The 23,538-nt window shown below is 39.7% G+C and overlaps 1 protein-coding gene across 6 annotated transcripts in view; it reads left to right on the forward strand.

Annotated features, from left to right (window-relative positions):
• Nucleotides 1-23,538, forward strand: part of LOC131437439 (coiled-coil domain-containing protein AGAP005037) — a 993,236-nt gene that overhangs the window by 163,975 nt on the left and 805,723 nt on the right. For all 6 annotated transcript variants that reach the window (XM_058606791.1, XM_058606794.1, XM_058606793.1 and 3 more), the window contains 4 exons: nucleotides 7,217-7,341; nucleotides 7,396-7,567; nucleotides 7,622-7,820; nucleotides 7,879-8,023. In XM_058606791.1, the coding sequence (XP_058462774.1) occupies nucleotides 7,217-7,341; nucleotides 7,396-7,567; nucleotides 7,622-7,820; nucleotides 7,879-8,023 (641 nt within the window). The remainder of the gene's footprint in view (nucleotides 1-7,216; nucleotides 7,342-7,395; nucleotides 7,568-7,621; nucleotides 7,821-7,878; nucleotides 8,024-23,538) is intronic.

Below are 23,538 nucleotides of genomic sequence, written 5' to 3' on the forward strand. Positions count from 1 at the left end.
TCTCTCTAATTGATGAGCTATGAGGGACAGATGAAGATGTACCTTCGAGGGGGTCATCATATTCGCTCTCGTCAGTTGACAAGTAAGGTAGGTGGCGTAACACATTTCAACATTTCCGCAAATGAGCGTTTGGAGCGTTTGCTTGAGTGAACGCTTCATTTTATCCTTACGCAATTTGTACACGGGACAATCAGAGAGGTCGTGCGCCCCCTCCTTACAATAGAGACACTTTTCATTGTCTCCACTGCAGGAGTTATCCGCATGACTCCCTCCACACTTTATACACCGAGATTTATTGCAACAATGGGATGCTGTATGTCCCAATTGTTTGCAATTGGTGCAGTTCATGACATGCGATACAAAAAGGCGAACAGGTAAACGAACTCGGTCCATGAGGACGTAATTAGGCAAAGCCGAGCCAGTGAAAGTCACCCGATACGAGTCCGATGGTATATAGGACTTAGTCCCATCCTCAGTGGTCGATACTGAACGCAATTGCTTGCAGTCCAGTATCTTGACGTTCTTGAGTAGGGGGTTTTTAAAACCACCTGCCCCATGCTTAAGAACGTCCTCGCAAGTCAGAGTAGGATCAGTGATCACGCCGTCTATCTCGACTTCGCGAGCTGGTACGTATACGCGATACTCCCGCGTGAAATACTCACTTTGAACGATCTCATTAGCCTGTTTTGCACTGGCTTGTCCGGGCGTACTTTTTCAATTTTTTGTACTGTAGAATATCGCGAGGTCAGGTCCTTTGATTGTCTAAGGAGGTTTAATTTTTTTCCATTGATTTTGGTCCGGATGTAAACCGCAAATGGTCCAGCCGGGAGTGCAAGCCCATCGGGATAGCTTCTAATGCGCGATTTATTGCCATCAGAAGCATCCATTCGATCATCTGGGGAAGGTCAGGCAATTCTATATTGCTTGTCATATCACGGACCTGTGCCCGTGCGGTCAAAATCGGGGTACAAATAAAGTGGTATTAAGCAACAGGGAAAAGAAAGTTTTACTTAGCTTGAGCTTCAAAACGGTGAACGGCTGCCACTACCCGGTCCGAAGAATCGGTAAATATTCCTTCCAGTAGAGTGCAAAAACCTCTTTCAGGAAAAAGCACTTTTTTCAGTCTCTCACTACACTGTCCAATGAAACGTTTCTCTTTTTATCACTATATGTATATATATATATATATATATATATATATATATATATATATATATATATATATATATATATATATATATATATATATATATATATATATATATATATATATATATATATATATATATATATATATATATATATATATATATATATATATATATATATATATATATATATATATATATATTTATCAGCTGGCGCTGGCTTACGATACCACACGCAGTGCTGCTTTACACAAGCTCACAGTCGACCTTGAGAACGGATTAATAAAAACTATCACTCGACCGCACCAATGCAGGCACAATTGAATATGGAATGACCCTGATAACGGAATAAATCAACTCAATACACGATTGGAGAAAGCGGAATTTACGTCCGAACGATCCGATAGTCACGGCACGAATGATCAGATGAATTATCATGCTGTGATTGTGATGAAAACCATTAAACCAATTATTAACAAAGTCCTGGCAGACCAAAAATTTTAAATTTTCATGTAGTAGAATTGAAATTTAAATCATTAGATGTATTAGTTGTGTGTATTAGAAGATTTCGCAAAACCGTTCGGCTGCCACGACTTGCTCTTTTAAAACACCATTTTTGTCTAATGTATCTGTTAGTCAATAAACAATGTTTACGATTTCAATGCGTTGATGGGCAAATAAATTAAATGATAGCAGTAAAAATGCACAATATATCGGTCTGTTTTTTTCCTAATAGGATTCTAAATATTCTTATAGTTCGTTCTCTACAAGCACGCCTACAGGTTGATGCAATCTACACTGATTTCTCTGCAGCCTTTGACAAAATAAACCAGCAAATAGCAGTAGCAAAACTCAATAGACTTGGTTTCAGTGGATCGTTACTAAATTGGCTCGAGTCGTATCTAATTGGTCGCGAAATGTCTGTGAAGATCGGAGACTTCATTACAGTGCCTTTCGCTGTCAACTCTGGAGTCCCTCAAGGCAGTCACTTAGGTCCATTCTTATTTTTACTCTACCTCAATGATCTCAACTTCACATTGAAATGCCACAAACTATCCTTCGCAGACGACTTCAAGCTATTTTATTTAGTTAAATGTCAAGAAGACACTATATATTTGCAGTCACAGTTAGACTTATTGACAAACTGGTGTCAGGATAATAGAATGGTTTTGAATGCCTCGAAGTGTTCCGTTTTGTCGTTTACTCGTAAACGCTCACTGATTATCTACGACTATAGCATCTCGCACAATATACTGAAACGTGAATCTTCCGTGAAAGATTTGGGTATCATTCTTGATTCCAAGCTGGACTTCAAAAGTCACATCGATTATGTGATTTCGAAGGCCTCCAAGCTCTTGGGTTTCGTCTTTCGTGTTACCAAGAGCTTGACTAATGTATACTGTCTTAAGGCATTATATTGTGCTCTTATCCGTTCGACGCTAGAATATGCAGCTGTTGTCTGGGCACCTCACTATCAAATCGACATTGCACGCATCGAAACTATCCAACGTAAATTTGTTAGATTCGCTCTGCGCAATTTACCTTGGAGGGATCCCACTAATCTTCCTAGCTACAATGATCGTTGTTAGCTTATTGACCTGGATCTGCTATCTGTTCGTAGGAATGTCTCCAAAGCCGTTTTTGTTGCTGATTTATTACAATCACGTATCGATTGTCCCGAACTTCTGCAATTGATTAATCTGCACATTCATTGACGTAATCTACGCTCTCATCGTTCCTTGAGTTTACCCATTGCACGAACAAATTATGGTTACAATGAACCATTTTCCAGTATGTGCAGGACATTCAATAGCTGCTCCAATGTTTTCGACTTTCATCTATCCCGAAATATGATCAAACGATTGTTTCATTGCCACTTGTCAGATTAACTTTGGATCAGGATTTGTCTGTAACCGTTTGTATTTTTGTTCATCCTAGTGATGGTTGAACAAAAATACAAAAATTTCTCCCATCACCGTTGGAAACTAATCAGATTCGCTCGATGATACTAACCCTTTCACTTCCCTTTCCATTTTCTTCGTCTTCTATTTCTATTGGGAACTAATCAGATTCGCTTGCAAATACTAACCCGCTCGCACTTCCTTCTTTCCTCCGTCTTCCACCATCTTTTCGATCACTAATTAGATCTACTTGCCAATTCTAACCCCGTGTTTCTCTCCGTCTTCCACCATCTTTTCGATTACTAATTAGATCTACTTGCCGATTCTAACCCCGTCTTTCTCTCCGTCTTCCACCATCTTCTCGATCACTAATTAGATCTACATGCCGATTCTAACCCCGTTGTTCGACCACGCTTACTTTCCACCCCCTCCACCTACCTTCATCATCCATTTACCTACCCCTTTTTCTCCGCCAGTTGAAGCAAGAACACTTTTGCTGCCCTGTAGTGCTTGGTGTCATCAACTAGATATAGGGTTATAGGTTTCGTTTTATTTATTAGTTTTTATTGTTAGTTTTAAGCCTTATTGTATCTGTTGGATCATTGTAATCTGTTGATACGAAAAATGAGGAGGTTTTATGCCTGCTGGAGAGAGAGATTGCCAAATTTCATCTCCATCGGGCTTTTCCTTGCTCCCAAAAAATAAACAAAATAAAAATAAAATAAATGCTCGTAGAGTAATCAGAAGGAACTAGTTCTTCATGATAAACTCTCCGCTGGTTTTAAACCAGTTTTATTTACAATAGCTCAACTAATTTTTCTAGATGAGAAATTTTTCTACAATTGATCTGATTCTAGCAGATCAATCAATAACATTCAGGGTCTCAAATTAGGCAATGATTAGCTCAATTAGTTTTACATTCTACCAGCTTAGAACTAATCGACTAGAATACTATCGAATGAAATTGTTTTGGGAAAAATAGATATGGCCGTATATAATTTAAATCATTACCTTATTGAAGTTCCAAAAGCTCAAACTAAATTCAATTCACCTTTATCTACATCAATATCAACGTTCTTGTGATACTACTATGGAATAGTTGAGGACCATTAAAAGAAAATTAAACATAGATTCACTGAACAAATCAATCCATTTTCTAAATCTTTCTAAGGTTCTATACTAGTCCTCAGAAACCAGTTTCAACTCTCAAAAAGAAACTCAAATAGTTCCTGTAAACGGTGAATAAGATCAAAGTCGACAACTCTTCCAATCTTGCGAGTCCTTTTGACATCTCACAGAAATATAAGCATAACACAAGTATTACCAAAAGATGACATTACTGAGACAAATTATGATGAAATTTAAAAACATGAAGGCTCCTAAAAATGTTCAATAATTTTATTAAAAATTTTCCCTATGTTATCCTGAGATTTTGCCATAAATTTTGCAAGTGTGTTGAATACTTATTCAAAAATATAATAAAAATCCAACAGAAGCATCCAAATTATCCTTATTTTTCAAATTGAGCTTTCATTATTCTGTTATTGATAACAACTAAAATAAATTCTGATGCTTCCTGTTTGATTTAAAACTGCCTGCAAGCCTCTGAAAATCGTTGGACGAGACATGGGGTGTTGGCCGAATTTCCAATGGACAATAAGTTATTTCAACACTTGTACTGAACATTTTGCTCAAACGCAAACTTGGGTATTTTCTCCTACTTTTCAATTGTTGAAAAAATCATTATGCTAACAACTGTTACTCATAGGTGAGCTAGTAATATTTTTCCCGGTTTTTCACTAAAATTCCCGAGTTTTTTCCGGTGAAATCAAATTCCCGACTTTTTCCCGGTTTTTCCGGTCACTTGCCACCCTGCGAAAGAGCAAAACAAAATTGACGACATACTGGCCGCCAACAGATTGTAGTCATTCAGGGGTTTGGTACCTCATGTGTACCGTTTTGTGCTAAAGTGCACATGACTAAATTTGATTTTTACGTTTCGCATTCAGCTCATCAGTGCGTCAGTAGTTTATGTTGAGCTGCTAACGCCACCTAACGGTTCAACATAAACCGCTGAGCAGACGTAAAGTATTTGCTATTTACAAATCACTTGAATTGCACCGAAGTGCCATGTCTATCCTGACGTGCCGAAAGAGCAAAACAAAATTGACGACATACTGACCGCCAACAGATTGTAGTCATTCAGGGGTTTGGTACCCTTGAATTGCACCGAAGTGCCATTTCTATCCTGACGTGTCGAAAGAGCAAAACAAAATTGATGACATAGTGTTTTTATAAGAAAACAAACTTATAAAGACGCTGGTGAAGAACTCAAAAAGCGTTTCGAAATACCGGTATCTTGTCGTTCACTATTACGTTAGTATCATAACGCAATAGTTTTCTAAGTGTGGAATCCAAAGGAACCCACAAATTCTTTTTTTAAGACTATTAAGTTTCACCAACCGCTCGAAATACAAAAAGTACCATGCGCGCGGGTGGTTTTAGGAAATTTTCGATGGAAATTTTGAAAAATTTACCAATACCAAAAACATACAGACTTTTGAAAAGCTTTTATCTATGTGCAGGGCAAAAATGGCCTTATCAAAAATAGCTCTGAAGAAATGATTTTTTCAAAACATTTTTCTTGAAAGAATCGCTTTGTTTGGCCGTCTACTGATAATGACTACCGATTGGAGTTGTTTTGATATAGATTTAGAACTTTGTTTTTAGGTTTATTTGTTTTGCCCCTTTGAATGATGGTATAGAATTTTAAACACACTTCACCCTATAATTCCGGAACCGGAAGATTTGAGGCCAGTTTAGACATTTTTAAGGGGTTTGATAATTAAGACTAAAAAGTGAGGGGGGAAGTTTTTCATGCACCAACATAATACAAAATGGTGCATACTAACTTTTTTCAATAATAACCGTTTTTCATTGATGCAATGTGTTCACATATTTCCTCAAACTCGTTCAACCTACCCCGCCGTTTTATGTTTCATAAAACGTGACCTTTTGTGACAGGGGGGAGGGTTTTTGGAATGTGACGTCCAATATTTTCAATGAGCGCGTTTTTGAAATACCTAATTATATTACTGCTTTGCCCTATTTTCTGAAAAAATCTCTACAATAAACGTTTACATTCTATAGCGAAATTAATAAATTTTGCCTAATATGAGTAAAAAAAGAAAAAGATGCCTTCAAACGGTTTAACTTAAGTTATGCACTGACAATTTTTTCAGTAAATTGATTTTATAGCATTGGTAATAGTATATCATAAGAATTTCTCTTATCTGATTCTGATGCAGTTTATTCAATTGTACTCCATTTGAAAAAGGGCGATAGGTCAACGATTTCAGACGTAGATCATGTCATGTCTTACCTTGATCATATGTGATTTTCCTCCACTAACATCAAAGCTTATTGAATCATCCAATGATTGAACTTACATAAATCAAGAATCATTATAGCTCAAAATTTAGCGTGTGACGGAAGATCAGTACCAATATTGATCGATGTGATTTAAAATTCACTGATCAACTGATCTTGAAAAGATTCTTCGGCAGTGATCTCGTTTTGATGAGGTTTTGGTCTTTATTTTCTCAGCCCTGTGTGCTATACTAAGGAAATATTATTCTTTACCTAAAACAATAATATATCTGTGTACCTCTAGGAGGAATAAAACAGATGATTTAAATGTTTCATCAATTCCAACCAAATACTTTTGTTAATTTATATAATTGATATTAATATAATAATTCCGATGATTTTGTAGTTTTAGGGATATTTTTTAATCTAATGACAGCATGTAATAAATCGATTTTCCCTCATATTTGTATGGTTTGTCATACATATTGAGAATGTATTGAGATGAATTTTATTTATTTTGAATTTGTGACATTTGACATAGGGGGGGGGGGGGGGGGGGGGTAGTGCGGGGTCCTTGCTTACGTGACAATTTGTGACAAAGGGGGATGGGGAGTCAAAAACCGTAAAAAAAAGCGTGACGTCTTTTATGGACAGCCCCTTATTCAAAAATCTAACCAGAAAGAGTGTCTAAATTCAAAACATAAAACTCTGCCAACCAGTTCCTGTCTAAGCCTTATAATATCTTTGTATACTCTATTAATGGTCGATGACTAAATATAATTTTGTCTGTTTTAATAGCTGAAGACAGGCGACGCATTGTAAGGAGTCGAGAAGATCCAAGGCGACATACGTTAGGTGGTGATATGCTACATATCCAAGGACGGAGTGAATTATCCGCCCTTCAACAATCCCTGAATTTAGAGGTAGTGTCAACTTGTTCCCATATTTTGAACTATTATGCCTTTTTGATTTTTCAGACAACTGGCATGAGAGCATACACACCAGTTAATCAAGGACCACTTTTTGATGATGATCCTGGAATTATGTCAGAAGCTGAAACAGCCAGCACAGGTTTTAGAAGAGGAGGAAAACAAAGGTCTTCATTACCAGTTGTAAGGACTCCGTCGAAAACTCTAGAAAGGCCTTTGGGTAAGTTGGTGTTTTCTAGTGTATTTCTAAAAATATTACAATGTGCATTTTCAGGTTTGGTTTTTCTGCAATATAGGTCTGAAACAAAAAGAGCACTTTTGCCTAACGAAATAACTTCCATTGACACTGTCCGCGCATTGTTTGTAAGATCATTTCCCAGACAGTTAACTATGCAATATTTAGAAGGTCCTAATGTTAAAATATACATACACGATTCAAGTAAAGACATGTTTTATGAGTTGGAAGATGTTCGGTAAGATCAGTAAAATTTATTTGAATCAAAAATACCATATACCATCATGTAATTGCAGTTTATATTTGCGCGAAATTCGCGATAGATCGGTCCTACGTCTATTTGAGTCAAACGAAGTGACCACACCACAATCTTTGACATTACCAGGAATTTATCAAACTTCTTCTATAATGAATGCCACGGGATTGTGGGATTCTGAACAGGTAAATATATCGACGAGGAACTTGTATACTCATACAAACAACCAACTGATCAGAAAGTTGCAGTATTGCAGTGTGTTTTTCATGGCCTCTGCTGTTGCATATAAGGTGAAGTTCAGTGAATTGTATATGTGAGTTTTTAATCAATAATTATAGAACTAAAACGTTTTTGGAAAGCTTGAAAACATTACTTTTTGTTTTTGATTGGCATTAAAAATTCCTTACTCTTCACTATCCGGGTCTGGGTGTCAAATAAAAAATACAAATCTAGCCACGTGAACTTTTTTGCCATAATTTTGAACGCTTATAACTCAATTATTTGTTGATGGATTTTAATAATTCAACTACCAATCAATTCGGAAACATTTAACTTAAACAGATGAAACAACGTGGTTTAGGTATTTCAATTGTATACCATTGGAAAATGTTTTCACAAGCCAATCAGAGCATGCCATAATGATATCATCTTCTCGACCGTACGAACTATCACACAAAAGGGAATCTATAAATATATGACCTGACCATTTTTTCCACTGTCAGCATCGGACTGTGAACGAGGCAAGTTGTTTGATTAGTGAGTGGATGTAAAAATGGAACTTACATTCATTCACTCGAAGGATAATGCATTGTGTGCGGTTTGTGGATGCCATTTTCTGTCTGCTTCACACCGTGTTCGCTTGAGTATATTGAGTATCAATTAGTTGTTGATGTTGATTCTTCGATAACTAGCAGACAATTCAGATCGTTTGGCGATAAATTTTCGGATCTAATTTAAAGCTCTTGTATCTCGGTGATTTGTGATGGATTTATCGAGAGCATTACTTCAATAATGTACGCATAAAAATGGATTGATGTGTCAGGTCACTGGTGGTGGCTGGTCATTGTAGACTATCTTTCAGCATAAACCCTTGAATAATATTTTTGAACCAAACAATAATCGTGTAACCTAATACAATGGCAAGAAATTGATATAGTCTTAGGTTGCCTAATATTGGCATTGAAAATGGTAGTCGCTGTGCAGTGCGGCGCCTTATGCGGGTGTGGCAAATATGTGAAGCATGTTCTCGTTTGTATGGATGTGCACTAAACTGCAATTCGCAATTAATTTTAGTGAACGGTAGAGTTGCAGACAACGCTGTAATAACAGAATAGACTAAGAATTGCCGACCATTTTAAACGCGTCTTACTAGGTGATTCGAAGATGGATTTATATTATTTCTCGATGAGCATTAGATAAGGTTCTAAGTGCAAATGACAGATTCTCTTTGTTTACTTTCTCTTTCGATTATTACGGTACTCTTAGCAATCTATTTCTTTAACTATTTGCAAAGAATAATAGCTATCATATTGTAATCTACATTGAAGAATTCATCGGAAATACAGACAGGGCCGCCGATAGAAAATTTGGGTTTGTGGGAATTTTAATATCAAGGGCCCAAAACATGACTCTCCCTATTCGGCGGCTCTGAATATATGAATATTTCGTAATAATTGATAGAGATAGTAAACAAAAAGAAACTGTCATCTGCACTTAGGACCTAATCTAATAATCATCGAGATTTAACAACCAGTAGGTTCGGAAACAATTAACTCAAGCATAGCAAATGAGTTTGCTATTTATAATAAGTACCTATAATAAATTAGATTAGATTGACTGATGTTTGAACTTTATCAAAATTCTGCATATGGGTGTTTTGAAATGGGTTCGACGAGAAGGTTTCAAACATGTTTCAAGTCACTATTACACCCAAATTGGTGACCTCTACATGGTTAAAGCCAATTCTTAAATATTTACTTTTGGAACGGGTATAGTTACGGACCAGTTTAATAACTAAATCATATCAGGTTAATCAGAGTAATTAAATCATATCAGGGATTTCATTCGATGAGCCAAAGAGTGGGTCTAGACAGTGTTAAACAGTATGAAAATAATGAATAAAACTAGAACGCTCTTCAAGTGGTTGTAGTGCCTGAATATAGCATTTAGCGCTCTACTTCCTAGGTGATTATTTATTATTCCGGTATACTAATCTGTGAATCTAAAGAACACAACGTCGGACGATCGCGGACCGCCATTTCATCGGATCTGTGCTAGGTCTCAAGCATGGTGAAGTCGTACATTTACAATGCAGCAAAAATCATGGCGTTCGTTAAAATAAGTGACCTGGAGATAGCTCAATGTGTCGTAAAAGACCACGATAACAAGCACGAATTGCAGGTAGATGCTAAAATATATAGATTACGAATTACTCTAGAAGGTGGATGTAAGACTCTCCGATCTGTCTGAAGACATGAACGATCGTCAAATAGCTGGAGTTTTTTTCTAGGTATGGTGATATCAATACGCAAACTGATTTGTGATGGAAAATATCTTTCCAGTGGAAAACCAACAGGAATTCGCAACGTGAGTACGATAGTACATCGCAATATTTCATCTATAGTTACCATTAACGGTGAAATAATCTGCTTGTCCTATTATGGTAAAAACAAACATGTCGTCATCACAATGAACTCACACACAACGGAATTCCATGCGTTTAAAATAAAAAACTTCTTTTACAGAATCTAATGCAGACTACTCAAGACGAGGGTGGAATTGCAATTGTTCTCAAACAACATATGTATACAATTTTCGAATGTTGAAAAAAGCCTTGGTGGTCGTCTATAGCGCTGCGGATTTGTAATACAACTATTTGCAACATCTCTGCTTCTTCTGGCACAACTGTACGTGCTGAGAGGGAACGTTTATTCAATCATACGCTCGCTTATTATTTACGACACTCCACACACACACACACACACACACACCATATTAGTTGAATACTTTCACTGCGTCCTAAACTCACAAGCTCACGTGATCCGACTGGAAACAACCTTAGCCCAGCTTTCAAAATCACAGTGAGGCAGATTAAACTGCATGACTTGTGGACGAAATTGATTGTAAGGAGTAACGCATAACTGTATGTCAAAACTGAACCTATATATATATATATATATATATATATATATATATATATATATATATATATATATATATATATATATATATATATATATATATATATATATATATATATATATATATATATATATATATATATATATATATATATATATATATATATATATATATATATATATATATATATATATATATATATGTATATATATATATAAATGAACAAAACGAAATTATCGAAATACTAGAAGAAATCGAAAATTATTTGTTTAATTATTTTTCGGACCTTTACACTGAAAGATCTACTGATGACGAGCTACACCACAGCTTCCACTGTGCTTTTTTGATCCCCAAGGCAGATGAAATAAACGAAGCAGCGATGAGTGAAATCACCACAACAGAAATTTTTACCGCGATCAAATGTGCAAATCACCAGGACCAGATGAATTCTATTTGCGGACGTTTGATGTGATACACCGAGAGTTGAACTTTGTTTTGAATGAAGCACTTTTGTCGCTGTTATTATAGTGTTAGCAAAGAAGAAGTGTGCAGATGATACAGTTTGTTCATATAGATCTCTCTCTTTGCTCAACTTCGATTACAAACTACTCTCTCGTATATGAAAAGTTAGATTGGAAGCAATCATGAGTGCTAATCCCGGCCGTAATATCTTTCAAGCCACACTGGCACTCAAGGATCGTGTGGCGCAGCTGATGAAATCCAAACAAAGAGCTAAATTGATCTGTTTCGATCTTGACCATGCCTTCGATCGAGTGCGACAATCGTTTTTATACAACAATATGCGTGCACTGGGTATCAATCAATGATGACTTTTATCGTATCGAAGAACGCTCACTAGCAACTCTTCACACGATTCAATCAGTGCCATCAAGGAGAGACGGATACCATCGCAGCAACAAAAAACCGGCATGGCTCATTTAACATAGAATAGACACCAGTGCGAGAGAGAATTTCTTTCGATGACATGTCTGGGAATCAAAGGTTAGCACGCTGCTGTGGGGATCCTTTTTGAAGCACCAAACGGTTGCTTATTCTCGTTTCGCGATCCGATTCTATACGGGCAGTTGATAATTGCGATAGAATCATTTTACTATTGCCGCTTATTCTAACTATGTTCATATAATCTTTGTATAAGTTGTGTCTATGAAAATGTATGTGAATGCTCCACATAAGGGTTTTGAAATAAGGCAACCTAGTATGAGAATAATATAATAATCAAATTGCGATTTTCTCTCGGGAAATTCCACACAGCAACGATCACTATCAGACTGTACATTTTTTTAAGGGCCGTGAAATACTCAGAGTATGAAGTGAATCGATGAAATGTAGGAAAATTCTCTCACGGTTCATGTATTGAGAGACACGAGTTCTTGTAGTATCTTCTATTAGATTGTAAATGTTGTATACAATATACATAAATATCGAGCAGCTTCTGTCAAATTATCGGCAATCACCAACACTGGTATCAATACCAGGTTAGTGAATCTTCTCTCTTGTATAGCCAATCGATCATCTTATCGTATGCTAATACACGGTCATCTCACTTCAACTTTTCCCATACAACAATCTGTTAAAAAAGGTTGCCCTCTTAGTATGCACGTGTTTGTCATATATCTCTTTTCTTTGGTTCAACAACTCGAATCAATATGTGAAAATGATCTCGTAGTTGTATATGCCGATGACATCAGCGTGATAGCAACATCAATACAGAAAATTGAGCAATTAATATAAACATTTGATAGTTTTGAACACGTGTCTGGTGCGAAATTGAACTGACAAAAAACAATACCAATCAACGTTGGTCTTGTAGATAGAAACCCTATCAATGTACCTTGGCTGGACACAGAAGAGAAAATCAAGATACTAGGAGTAATATTTGCTTTCGGTTCGGTTGATGGCGACACTTAATTGGAATGCGATAACTGGAAAATTTATTCAACATGTATGGTTGCAAATTACGCTCATTGACGTTACTACAAAAAGTAACAATACTAAATACTTTCGCTACCTTCAAAACACGGTATATGGCATCCATACTTCCTCCATATAGCAAGCACACGGCCAAAATAACATCAGTCATGAGCAATTTTTAAGGGAAAGATCGCCAATACGAATTGCTATAATTCAACTTTCCAGAACACATAGTGAAGGTGGTCTGAGGCTTCAACTCCTATCATTGAAATGCAAGGCATTACTACAACAAAAAATGTCTTTCATAGCCCGTGGGAGGCGATATCCAACATTCTAGAGTCTATTCCACACAAGTCTCGAACACCTTCACCGGTCTCACAAATATCAAAGCTACATCTTGTACATTAAAAGTTGTAATAATGTGATAGATTTGGACGAGCTAAATTTTCATTTAAGCTACGATAATGTCATTTAGGGGTTAGCCAAATTTTGTGCTAGGGCACATAACCGTTTTTATTATGTTTACGTTTCGTCTTTGACTCATCAGAGCAGAGCAGTTCAAATTGAACTGCTTAATGCTAAACTCGGCAGTTCAATTTGAACCGCTAAGCAGACGTAAAGTTTCTGCTACTTACAGAACACTTTTTGACTTCGATGAGCCATGATCTCGACTTTTTCCAACATGTATCTGGAAAATATTATGAGAATTCTTTTTAGTAACCATAGCTTTTACCCATTTGGCGTGATTGTGGGGTTTATGATTTTCATACCATACTTCATCCCCCTCAATCAGATGATCCAAAGGGTCAATCAACACCTTCGGAAAACAAACGACATTAGCCGGTTTGTTTGTATCATCATTCGTTTTACCTTTGTCCTTAGTATATATAATTTGCTTTTTATATTGTTTCTTAGGATTTATTAAATCAAGCAGCGTCTTTGGTGTGTAAGAAAATATTCTTTCAGAAGGAAAATGACGATCTGAATTTAAACAGTAGTCAAAAATAAATTTATCTGGTCCTTCAAATCTATTTCCTTTAAGTCTTGTTCCAATATGAACTTTTTTAAGACGTCTTTGACTGTTCTGACTGATCTTTCTGCCTGGTCATTACTAGCTGGATTATATGGCGGACTTTTGAATACTTTTATTCCTTGCCTCTCAAGAAAGTTTGTAAATGAAAATGAATTAAATGGGGGACCTTCGTCAGATACTAAAACATCTGGCAATCCGAAATGAGCAAAAAATGTGATTAATCTCTTTAATACCTTATTACAGCCTGTTCCCTTACTCATCCATTCAACTTCTATCCATTTGGAATAGCTATCCACAATTACAAGTGCTACAACGCGTTACAAAACTTTCTATATCATTATTAATTCCGAACCAATAAACTGATCGTCTAGCCAACTGCTTCATTTTTACCATGCCCGCATGGTTGGCATGCAAAAGTCTCAATATTCCGCTTTGTAAAGTTTGCGGTACTATTACCCTGTCTCTATATAACAAACACTCGTCAACAATTTCTAATTCGTGCTGATTTGAAAAAAACATCAACAAAGCGTTTGTCAATACGTTTTGGCCAACCATCACGCATGAATACAATAATATTCTGCAGAAATTTATCATATTTTGTCTCCACGGCAATTTTCGCATGATCAATCGGAAAACTTTTACTGAAATTAATGCTTTTAATCAAATCTACGTCCAAGTTTTTTGGAACTTGTTGTTCTAAAGGGAATCGTGAACAAAAATCCGCGTTGCCCATTTTCGTAGAAGGTCTATAACGAATCTCAAAATCATAAATGGAAAGTTCCAATATATAAGGCTGTAGTCTTGTAACAAAAATTGTATTTTTTCTTTCCCTTCCGAAAATTCCAAACAGAGGTTTATGGTCTGTATATACTAAAAACTTTTGTCCGTACAAATATTTATGAAACTTTTTAATGGTACACACTAAAGTTAAAGCTTCTGGATGAAGAATAGGATAAGATTTTTGCGCGTTATTTAACGAAAACTATGTAAAACATATAGGTTTTTCTACACCATCAACTATGTTTGGGGCAGCAGGGACTATGTCTAAGGGCTTGACGACCCCTCCCCCGGCAACTGCGAGTTGAAGGGCTTGCCTAGGATGCGGTGGGGTTTGGCAGTGGGCTCTGCTAATCCTCTACAAAAAGCTGCATGTATCCGCAAGCGAGTCCTACTAAAGCGATCGTGTGCCGCTCAAAGTGCACAAGCCTAACGGGAGTGCCGACTCGGCACGTTAGGACTAACGCCAGTGAGGTCTTAACTATGGCATACTGGCTACCATACCATCCACGGATACGATACGGTAGATCGGAATATATAGAGAAACTAGGGCTGACAGCTGCGGTATTCTACTCCTTCAGTAAAGCAGGGTGGAACCGGCTTGAAATGGCGAGTAGGCTAATGCTGCAGCTGCCTTCCGTCCCATAAAACCGTGGCAGGCCTTATACATATATATATATATATATATATATATATATATATATATATATATATATATATATATATATATATATATGTATATATATATATAAATGAACAAAACGAAATTATCGAAATACTAGAAGAAATCGAAAATTATTTGTTTAATTATTTTTCGGACCTTTACACTGAAAGATCTACTGATGACGAGCTACACCACAGCTTCCACTGTGCTTTTTTGATCCCCAAGGCAGATGAAATAAACGAAGCAGCGATGAGTGAAATCACCACAACAGAAATTTTTACCGCGATCAAATGTGCAAATCACCAGGACCAGATGAATTCTATTTGCGGACGTTTGATGTGATACACCGAGAGTTGAACTTTGTTTTGAATGAAGCACTTTTGTCGCTGTTATTATAGTGTTAGCAAAGAAGAAGTGTGCAGATGATACAGTTTGTTCATATAGATCTCTCTCTTTGCTCAACTTCGATTACAAACTACTCTCTCGTATATGAAAAGTTAGATTGGAAGCAATCATGAGTGCTAATCCCGGCCGTAATATCTTTCAAGCCACACTGGCACTCAAGGATCGTGTGGCGCAGCTGATGAAATCCAAACAAAGAGCTAAATTGATCTGTTTCGATCTTGACCATGCCTTCGATCGAGTGCGACAATCGTTTTTATACAACAATATGCGTGCACTGGGTATCAATCAATGATGACTTTTATCGTATCGAAGAACGCTCACTAGCAACTCTTCACACGATTCAATCAGTGCCATCAAGGAGAGACGGATACCATCGCAGCAACAAAAAACCGGCATGGCTCATTTAACATAGAATAGACACCAGTGCGAGAGAGAATTTCTTTCGATGACATGTCTGGGAATCAAAGGTTAGCACGCTGCTGTGGGGATCCTTTTTGAAGCACCAAACGGTTGCTTATTCTCGTTTCGCGATCCGATTCTATACGGGCAGTTGATAATTGCGATAGAATCATTTTACTATTGCCGCTTATTCTAACTATGTTCATATAATCTTTGTATAAGTTGTGTCTATGAAAATGTATGTGAATGCTCCACATAAGGGTTTTGAAATAAGGCAACCTAGTATGAGAATAATATAATAATCAAATTGCGATTTTCTCTCGGGAAATTCCACACAGCAACGATCACTATCAGACTGTACATTTTTTTAAGGGCCGTGAAATACTCAGAGTATGAAGTGAATCGATGAAATGTAGGAAAATTCTCTCACGGTTCATGTATTGAGAGACACGAGTTCTTGTAGTATCTTCTATTAGATTGTAAATGTTGTATACAATATACATAAATATCGAGCAGCTTCTGTCAAATTATCGGCAATCACCAACACTGGTATCAATACCAGGTTAGTGAATCTTCTCTCTTGTATAGCCAATCGATCATCTTATCGTATGCTAATACACGGTCATCTCACTTCAACTTTTCCCATACAACAATCTGTTAAAAAAGGTTGCCCTCTTAGTATGCACGTGTTTGTCATATATCTCTTTTCTTTGGTTCAACAACTCGAATCAATATGTGAAAATGATCTCGTAGTTGTATATGCCGATGACATCAGCGTGATAGCAACATCAATACAGAAAATTGAGCAATTAATATAAACATTTGATAGTTTTGAACACGTGTCTGGTGCGAAATTGAACTGACAAAAAACAATACCAATCAACGTTGGTCTTGTAGATAGAAACCCTATCAATGTACCTTGGCTGGACACAGAAGAGAAAATCAAGATACTAGGAGTAATATTTGCTTTCGGTTCGGTTGATGGCGACACTTAATTGGAATGCGATAACTGGAAAATTTATTCAACATGTATGGTTGCAAATTACGCTCATTGACGTTACTACAAAAAGTAACAATACTAAATACTTTCGCTACCTTCAAAACACGGTATATGGCATCCATACTTCCTCCATATAGCAAGCACACGGCCAAAATAACATCAGTCATGAGCAATTTTTAAGGGAAAGATCGCCAATACGAATTGCTATAATTCAACTTTCCAGAACACATAGTGAAGGTGGTCTGAGGCTTCAACTCCTATCATTGAAATGCAAGGCATTACTACAACAAAAAATGTCTTTCATAGCCCGTGGGAGGCGATATCCAACATTCTAGAGTCTATTCCACACAAGTCTCGAACACCTTCACCGGTCTCACAAATATCAAAGCTACATCTTGTACATTAAAAGTTGTAATAATGTGATAGATTTGGACGAGCTAAATTTTCATTTAAGCTACGATAATGTCATTTAGGGGTTAGCCAAATTTTGTGCTAGGGCACATAACCGTTTTTATTATGTTTACGTTTCGTCTTTGACTCATCAGAGCAGAGCAGTTCAAATTGAACTGCTTAATGCTAAACTCGGCAGTTCAATTTGAACCGCTAAGCAGACGTAAAGTTTCTGCTACTTACAGAACACTTTTTGACTTCGATGAGCCATGATCTCGACTTTTTCCAACATGTATCTGGAAAATATTATGAGAATTCTTTTTAGTAACCATAGCTTTTACCCATTTGGCGTGATTGTGGGGTTTATGATTTTCATACCATACTTCATCCCCCTCAATCAGATGATCCAAAGGGTCAATCAACACCTTCGGAAAACAAACGACATTAGCCGGTTTGTTTGTATCATCATTCGTTTTACCTTTGTCCTTAGTATATATAATTTGCTTTTTATATTGTTTCTTAGGATTTATTAAATCAAGCAGCGTCTTTGGTGTGTAAGAAAATATTCTTTCAGAAGGAAAATGACGATCTGAATTTAAACAGTAGTCAAAAATAAATTTATCTGGTCCTTCAAATCTATTTCCTTTAAGTCTTGTTCCAATATGAACTTTTTTAAGACGTCTTTGACTGTTCTGACTGATCTTTCTGCCTGGTCATTACTAGCTGGATTATATGGCGGACTTTTGAATACTTTTATTCCTTGCCTCTCAAGAAAGTTTGTAAATGAAAATGAATTAAATGGGGGACCTTCGTCAGATACTAAAACATCTGGCAATCCGAAATGAGCAAAAAATGTGATTAATCTCTTTAATACCTTATTACAGCCTGTTCCCTTACTCATCCATTCAACTTCTATCCATTTGGAATAGCTATCCACAATTACAAGTGCTACAACGCGTTACAAAACTTTCTATATCATTATTAATTCCGAACCAATAAACTGATCGTCTAGCCAACTGCTTCATTTTTACCATGCCCGCATGGTTGGCATGCAAAAGTCTCAATATTCCGCTTTGTAAAGTTTGCGGTACTATTACCCTGTCTCTATATAACAAACACTCGTCAACAATTTCTAATTCGTGCTGATTTGAAAAAAACATCAACAAAGCGTTTGTCAATACGTTTTGGCCAACCATCACGCATGAATACAATAATATTCTGCAGAAATTTATCATATTTTGTCTCCACGGCAATTTTCGCATGATCAATCGGAAAACTTTTACTGAAATTAATGCTTTTAATCAAATCTACGTCCAAGTTTTTTGGAACTTGTTGTTCTAAAGGGAATCGTGAACAAAAATCCGCGTTGCCCATTTTCGTAGAAGGTCTATAACGAATCTCAAAATCATAAATGGAAAGTTCCAATATATAAGGCTGTAGTCTTGTAACAAAAATTGTATTTTTTCTTTCCCTTCCGAAAATTCCAAACAGAGGTTTATGGTCTGTATATACTAAAAACTTTTGTCCGTACAAATATTTATGAAACTTTTTAATGGTACACACTAAAGTTAAAGCTTCTGGATGAAGAATAGGATAAGATTTTTGCGCGTTATTTAACGAAAACTATGTAAAACATATAGGTTTTTCTACACCATCAACTATGTTTGGGGCAGCAGGGACTATGTCTAAGGGCTTGACGACCCCTCCCCCGGCAACTGCGAGTTGAAGGGCTTGCCTAGGATGCGGTGGGGTTTGGCAGTGGGCTCTGCTAATCCTCTACAAAAAGCTGCATGTATCCGCAAGCGAGTCCTACTAAAGCGATCGTGTGCCGCTCAAAGTGCACAAGCCTAACGGGAGTGCCGACTCGGCACGTTAGGACTAACGCCAGTGAGGTCTTAACTATGGCATACTGGCTACCATACCATCCACGGATACGATACGGTAGATCGGAATATATAGAGAAACTAGGGCTGACAGCTGCGGTATTCTACTCCTTCAGTAAAGCAGGGTGGAACCGGCTTGAAATGGCGAGTAGGCTAATGCTGCAGCTGCCTTCCGTCCCATAAAACCGTGGCAGGCCTTATGGCACGCCGTCTCACTTTCAGCCACCTGGTTGGGATGACTGGGTGGAAGTAGGTTCAGATGCCCTTTTCCTGATTTGCGCTGATTCGGCTCTGAGCGTAAAGCCAACCCTCGCATGGCCTCACTGCACAGCATAGGTAACCATGGGATCATGATAGCGACTACTTTCGGCTGGGTTTGACGGTAGCCACAAGGGGGACCCATACAATTCAAAATGAGTTTTACACCATCAACATCGGCGTCGAGTAGGGAGATAAACCCTTTCGCAAGAGGGGGTTTGAGGAGGTCTCCATCCAGAACGGGTGCGAGAGAGGAGAGTGAGGCGGTAGCTGAGGGGACGAGCGACAGCAATGTCCATGTCAAACCAGCGAACCAGCCTGAGTCCCGGGAGCAAGTGAAGGAAGTAGTCAAGCCGAGCATGACAGCGGTCATAGAACAACTCGACGCGATTATCAAATTCACGCAGGAGAAATCCAACATTAGCATGGAGCTGAAGGTGAACTTGCTGAAGCTACGTAATGCCGTGAACGTAGCTAAAAGGGACCAAGAGGCGTTGATAGAGCGGCTAGAGGGTGGCGGAATGTCGGAGAAGTGTTCTCAAACAGAGCCCTTCACCTTCGATAGCGATAAAAAACAGGAGGCGGTCGACTATGCGTTCCGGCTCACGATTGAGCAGAACAAACAGCGCCGGAAACGCGCCAGGGATTATCCAGGGAGTAAACGCTTGACTCCCAAGGCCCAAAGGAGCAAAAACCATGGCGGAAATGATGAGGCGAAGGAACGTGGCGAGGGGCTCAACCCAAACCTCGGCACTCGACCCCCGGATCCGAGTCATGTAAGCGAACCCGGCGAGAATCCATGGGTGAAGGTCGCCAAGAAGAAAAGGGTCCCAAAAGATGCTGGGCCCATTCCCGCGAGGAGTGCTAGGGACAAAGGTGAGGCTTTGTTGGTTAAGGCTGACAAAGAAAAGTACGCCGATGTGCTCAAGGCCATGCGGAGTGAGGCAAAGCTAGCCGAGCTTGGCAAAGAGGTTCGCAGCATCCGTCGTACGAAGACAGGAGAGATGCTGCTCGAGCTTAAAAAGGGAGCTCAGGTGTGCGGAACGGAGCTTGTTGCGTTTGCTCAACAAGTCCTGGGCGCTACGGCCGAAGTTAGAGCCCTGCGTAACGAAGTTGCACTCCAGTGCAAACGGTTGGATGAAATCGCCACCGCAGAAGAACTGGCTATGGCCATCAAGGAGCAAGGAGATGCGGATGTCCCACAGGAATCCATCCGTTTGAGTAAAGGACCACAGGGCACTCAGATAGCTACATTTAAGCTATAGTCTACGGATGCTAATAAGGTCCTCAAAGTGGGCAGGCTAAAGGTCGGATGGTCGATATGCCCAGTGACCGCTTACCAACCGCCGGCGGTTGACATGTGCTTCAGGTGTTTCGAACCTGGCCACAAGTCGTGGAACTGCAAAGGCCCAGACCGGAGCAACCTCTGCAAGCGTTGCGGTGGCGAGGGGCACAAGGCGTATGCATGCGAAAGAACGCCACGTTGCATGCTATGCGCGAGCAAGAAGAAGGCCACAAACCACGTCATGGGCGGACCTACTTGTTCAACAAGTGGAGGGAGCAAAACAACATGCAAGTAGTACAGCTGAACCTAAATCACTGTGCAGCTGGCGAGCAATTGCTGCACCAGTCAGTGACGGAATGGGGCATTGATGTCGCGATTCTTTCGGATCCCTATCTCACACCGGTAGATAACGGGAACTGGGTGTCGGACGAATCCAAGACGGTGGCGATCTTGACGACTGGTCGATACCCAGTGCAAGAGGTGGTGAAAACACAAGCGGAGGGAGTAGCCATAGCTAAGGTAAACGGAGTTTACTATTGTAGCTGCTACGCTCCACCGAGATGGTCAATAGACCAGTTCACTTGGATGGTCGACATGTTGACCGTAGACCTGGTGGGTCGGAAGCCGGTGGTGATAGCCGGAGACTTCAACTCCTGGGCAACGGCTTGGGGCAGCCGCTTCACCAATAGGAGAGGACAGACGTTACTGGAGGCCCTCGCCAAGTTGGACGTCGTGTTGGCGAATGATGGACTGAAAAGTACCTTCCAGCGGAACGGAGTCGAGTCGTTTATCGACCTGACTTTCTGTAGTCCCGGCCTAGCTGGAGATCTTAATTGGAGAGTTGATGGTGGCTACACCCATAGCCATTCGCTACACGATCGGCCAATTGGCGAGTAGCACAAGGCGGAGATAAGGATGGAGAGGAACACGGCGTTCAAAACGGCGAAGTTGGCACTAAACAAGGCCATCAGCGCAAGCAAAAGAGCCTGTTTCGACCAGCTATGCGAGGGAGCCAACTTCAACCCATGGGGCGATGCCTACAGGATGGTAATGGCCAAAACGAGAGGGACGCTAGCATCCCCTGAACGTAGTCCGGCGAGGTTGAAGGAAATCATAACGGTTCTCTTTCCCCGCCACGACACGTCCCCTTGGCAGCCAGCTCCGCTACCAGCGAACGAAGTTGAAAAGGTGACGAACGAGGAGTTGCTCACTGCGGCGAGATCGCTGGATACAAAGAAAGCCCCGGGGCCAGACGGTATCCCGAACGTGGCTCTAAAGGCGGTTATAATGACAAAACCGGACATGTTCAGGGAGGTCATACAGAGATGTCTGGACGAGCGTATGTTCCCAGACATTTGGAAAAGACAAAGGTTGGTACTATTACCGAAACCTGGGGATCCTTCGGCGTATAGACCGATTTGTCTGATAGACACTGTGGGTAAGCTCCTTGAGAAAATCATCCTCAACAGGCTAGCCCCCTTCATAGAGGAGGCAGGAGGACTGTCCAGTCAACAGTACGGGTTCCGCAGAGGCAGGTCGACAGCGGACGCCATAACATCGGTGGTAACCACAGCGGAGGTAGCTATACAGCGCAAACGACGAGGGATCCGCTACTGTGCGGTAGTAACGCTAGACGTCAATAACGCGTTCAATAGTGCTTGCTGGGCAGACATTGCTGATTCCCTACTTCGACTAGGAGTACCGGAAGGGCCGCACAAGATTCTAAAAAGCTACTTCCAGAACCGAGTATTGCTCTACGAGACCGACGAAGGCACACGTAGCACTCCAATCACGGCTGGAGTACCACAGGGATCTATCTTGGGCCCGATCCTGTGGAATATAATGTACGATGGAGTACTGAGGTTGAGGCTCCCTCCGGGTGTCAAGATTGTCGGGTTCGCGGACGACGTCACGCTGACAATCTACGGCGAATCCATCGAAGAGGTCGAACTGAGTGCATCACACTCAATCTGCTTGGTGGAGGACTGGCTGCGTAGCAGGAAACTGCAACTCGCGCACCACAAAACAGAGGTGATGGTGGTAAACAACCGCAAATCGGAACAGGAGGCGCTGGTACATGCCGGAGATTGCGTGATCCCCTCCAAGAGATCACTAAAGCAATTGGGTGTGATGCTTAACGACAAACTCAGTTTCAGCAAGCACGTTGAATACGCCTGCAAGCGCGCATCAACAGCGATCGCGGCGCTCTCCCGTCTGATGGCCAACAGCTCGCCTGTGCGCTCCAGTAAACGAAGGTTACTGGCAGGAGTGGCAGTTTCGATCCTCAGGTACGGCAGCCCGGTATGGGCGTCGGCACTAAATGTGGAACGCAACGCACAGATGCCGGAGAGTACGCATAGACTGATGTGTCTTCGCGTAAACAGTGCATACCGCACTGTATCGAGGGATGCGGACTGCGTGGTTGCAAGTATGATGCCTATCGGTCTGATAGTGAAGGAAGACGCGGAGCGCTACAGCATGAGAGGAGACAGGAACGCCCATAGGGCCTCCAAAGCCGCTTCTCTACGCAGAT

The sequence above is a fragment of the Malaya genurostris genome, chromosome 3, assembly GCF_030247185.1.
Source record: "Malaya genurostris strain Urasoe2022 chromosome 3, Malgen_1.1, whole genome shotgun sequence".
In the NCBI taxonomy this organism is placed as follows: domain Eukaryota; kingdom Metazoa; phylum Arthropoda; class Insecta; order Diptera; family Culicidae; genus Malaya; species Malaya genurostris.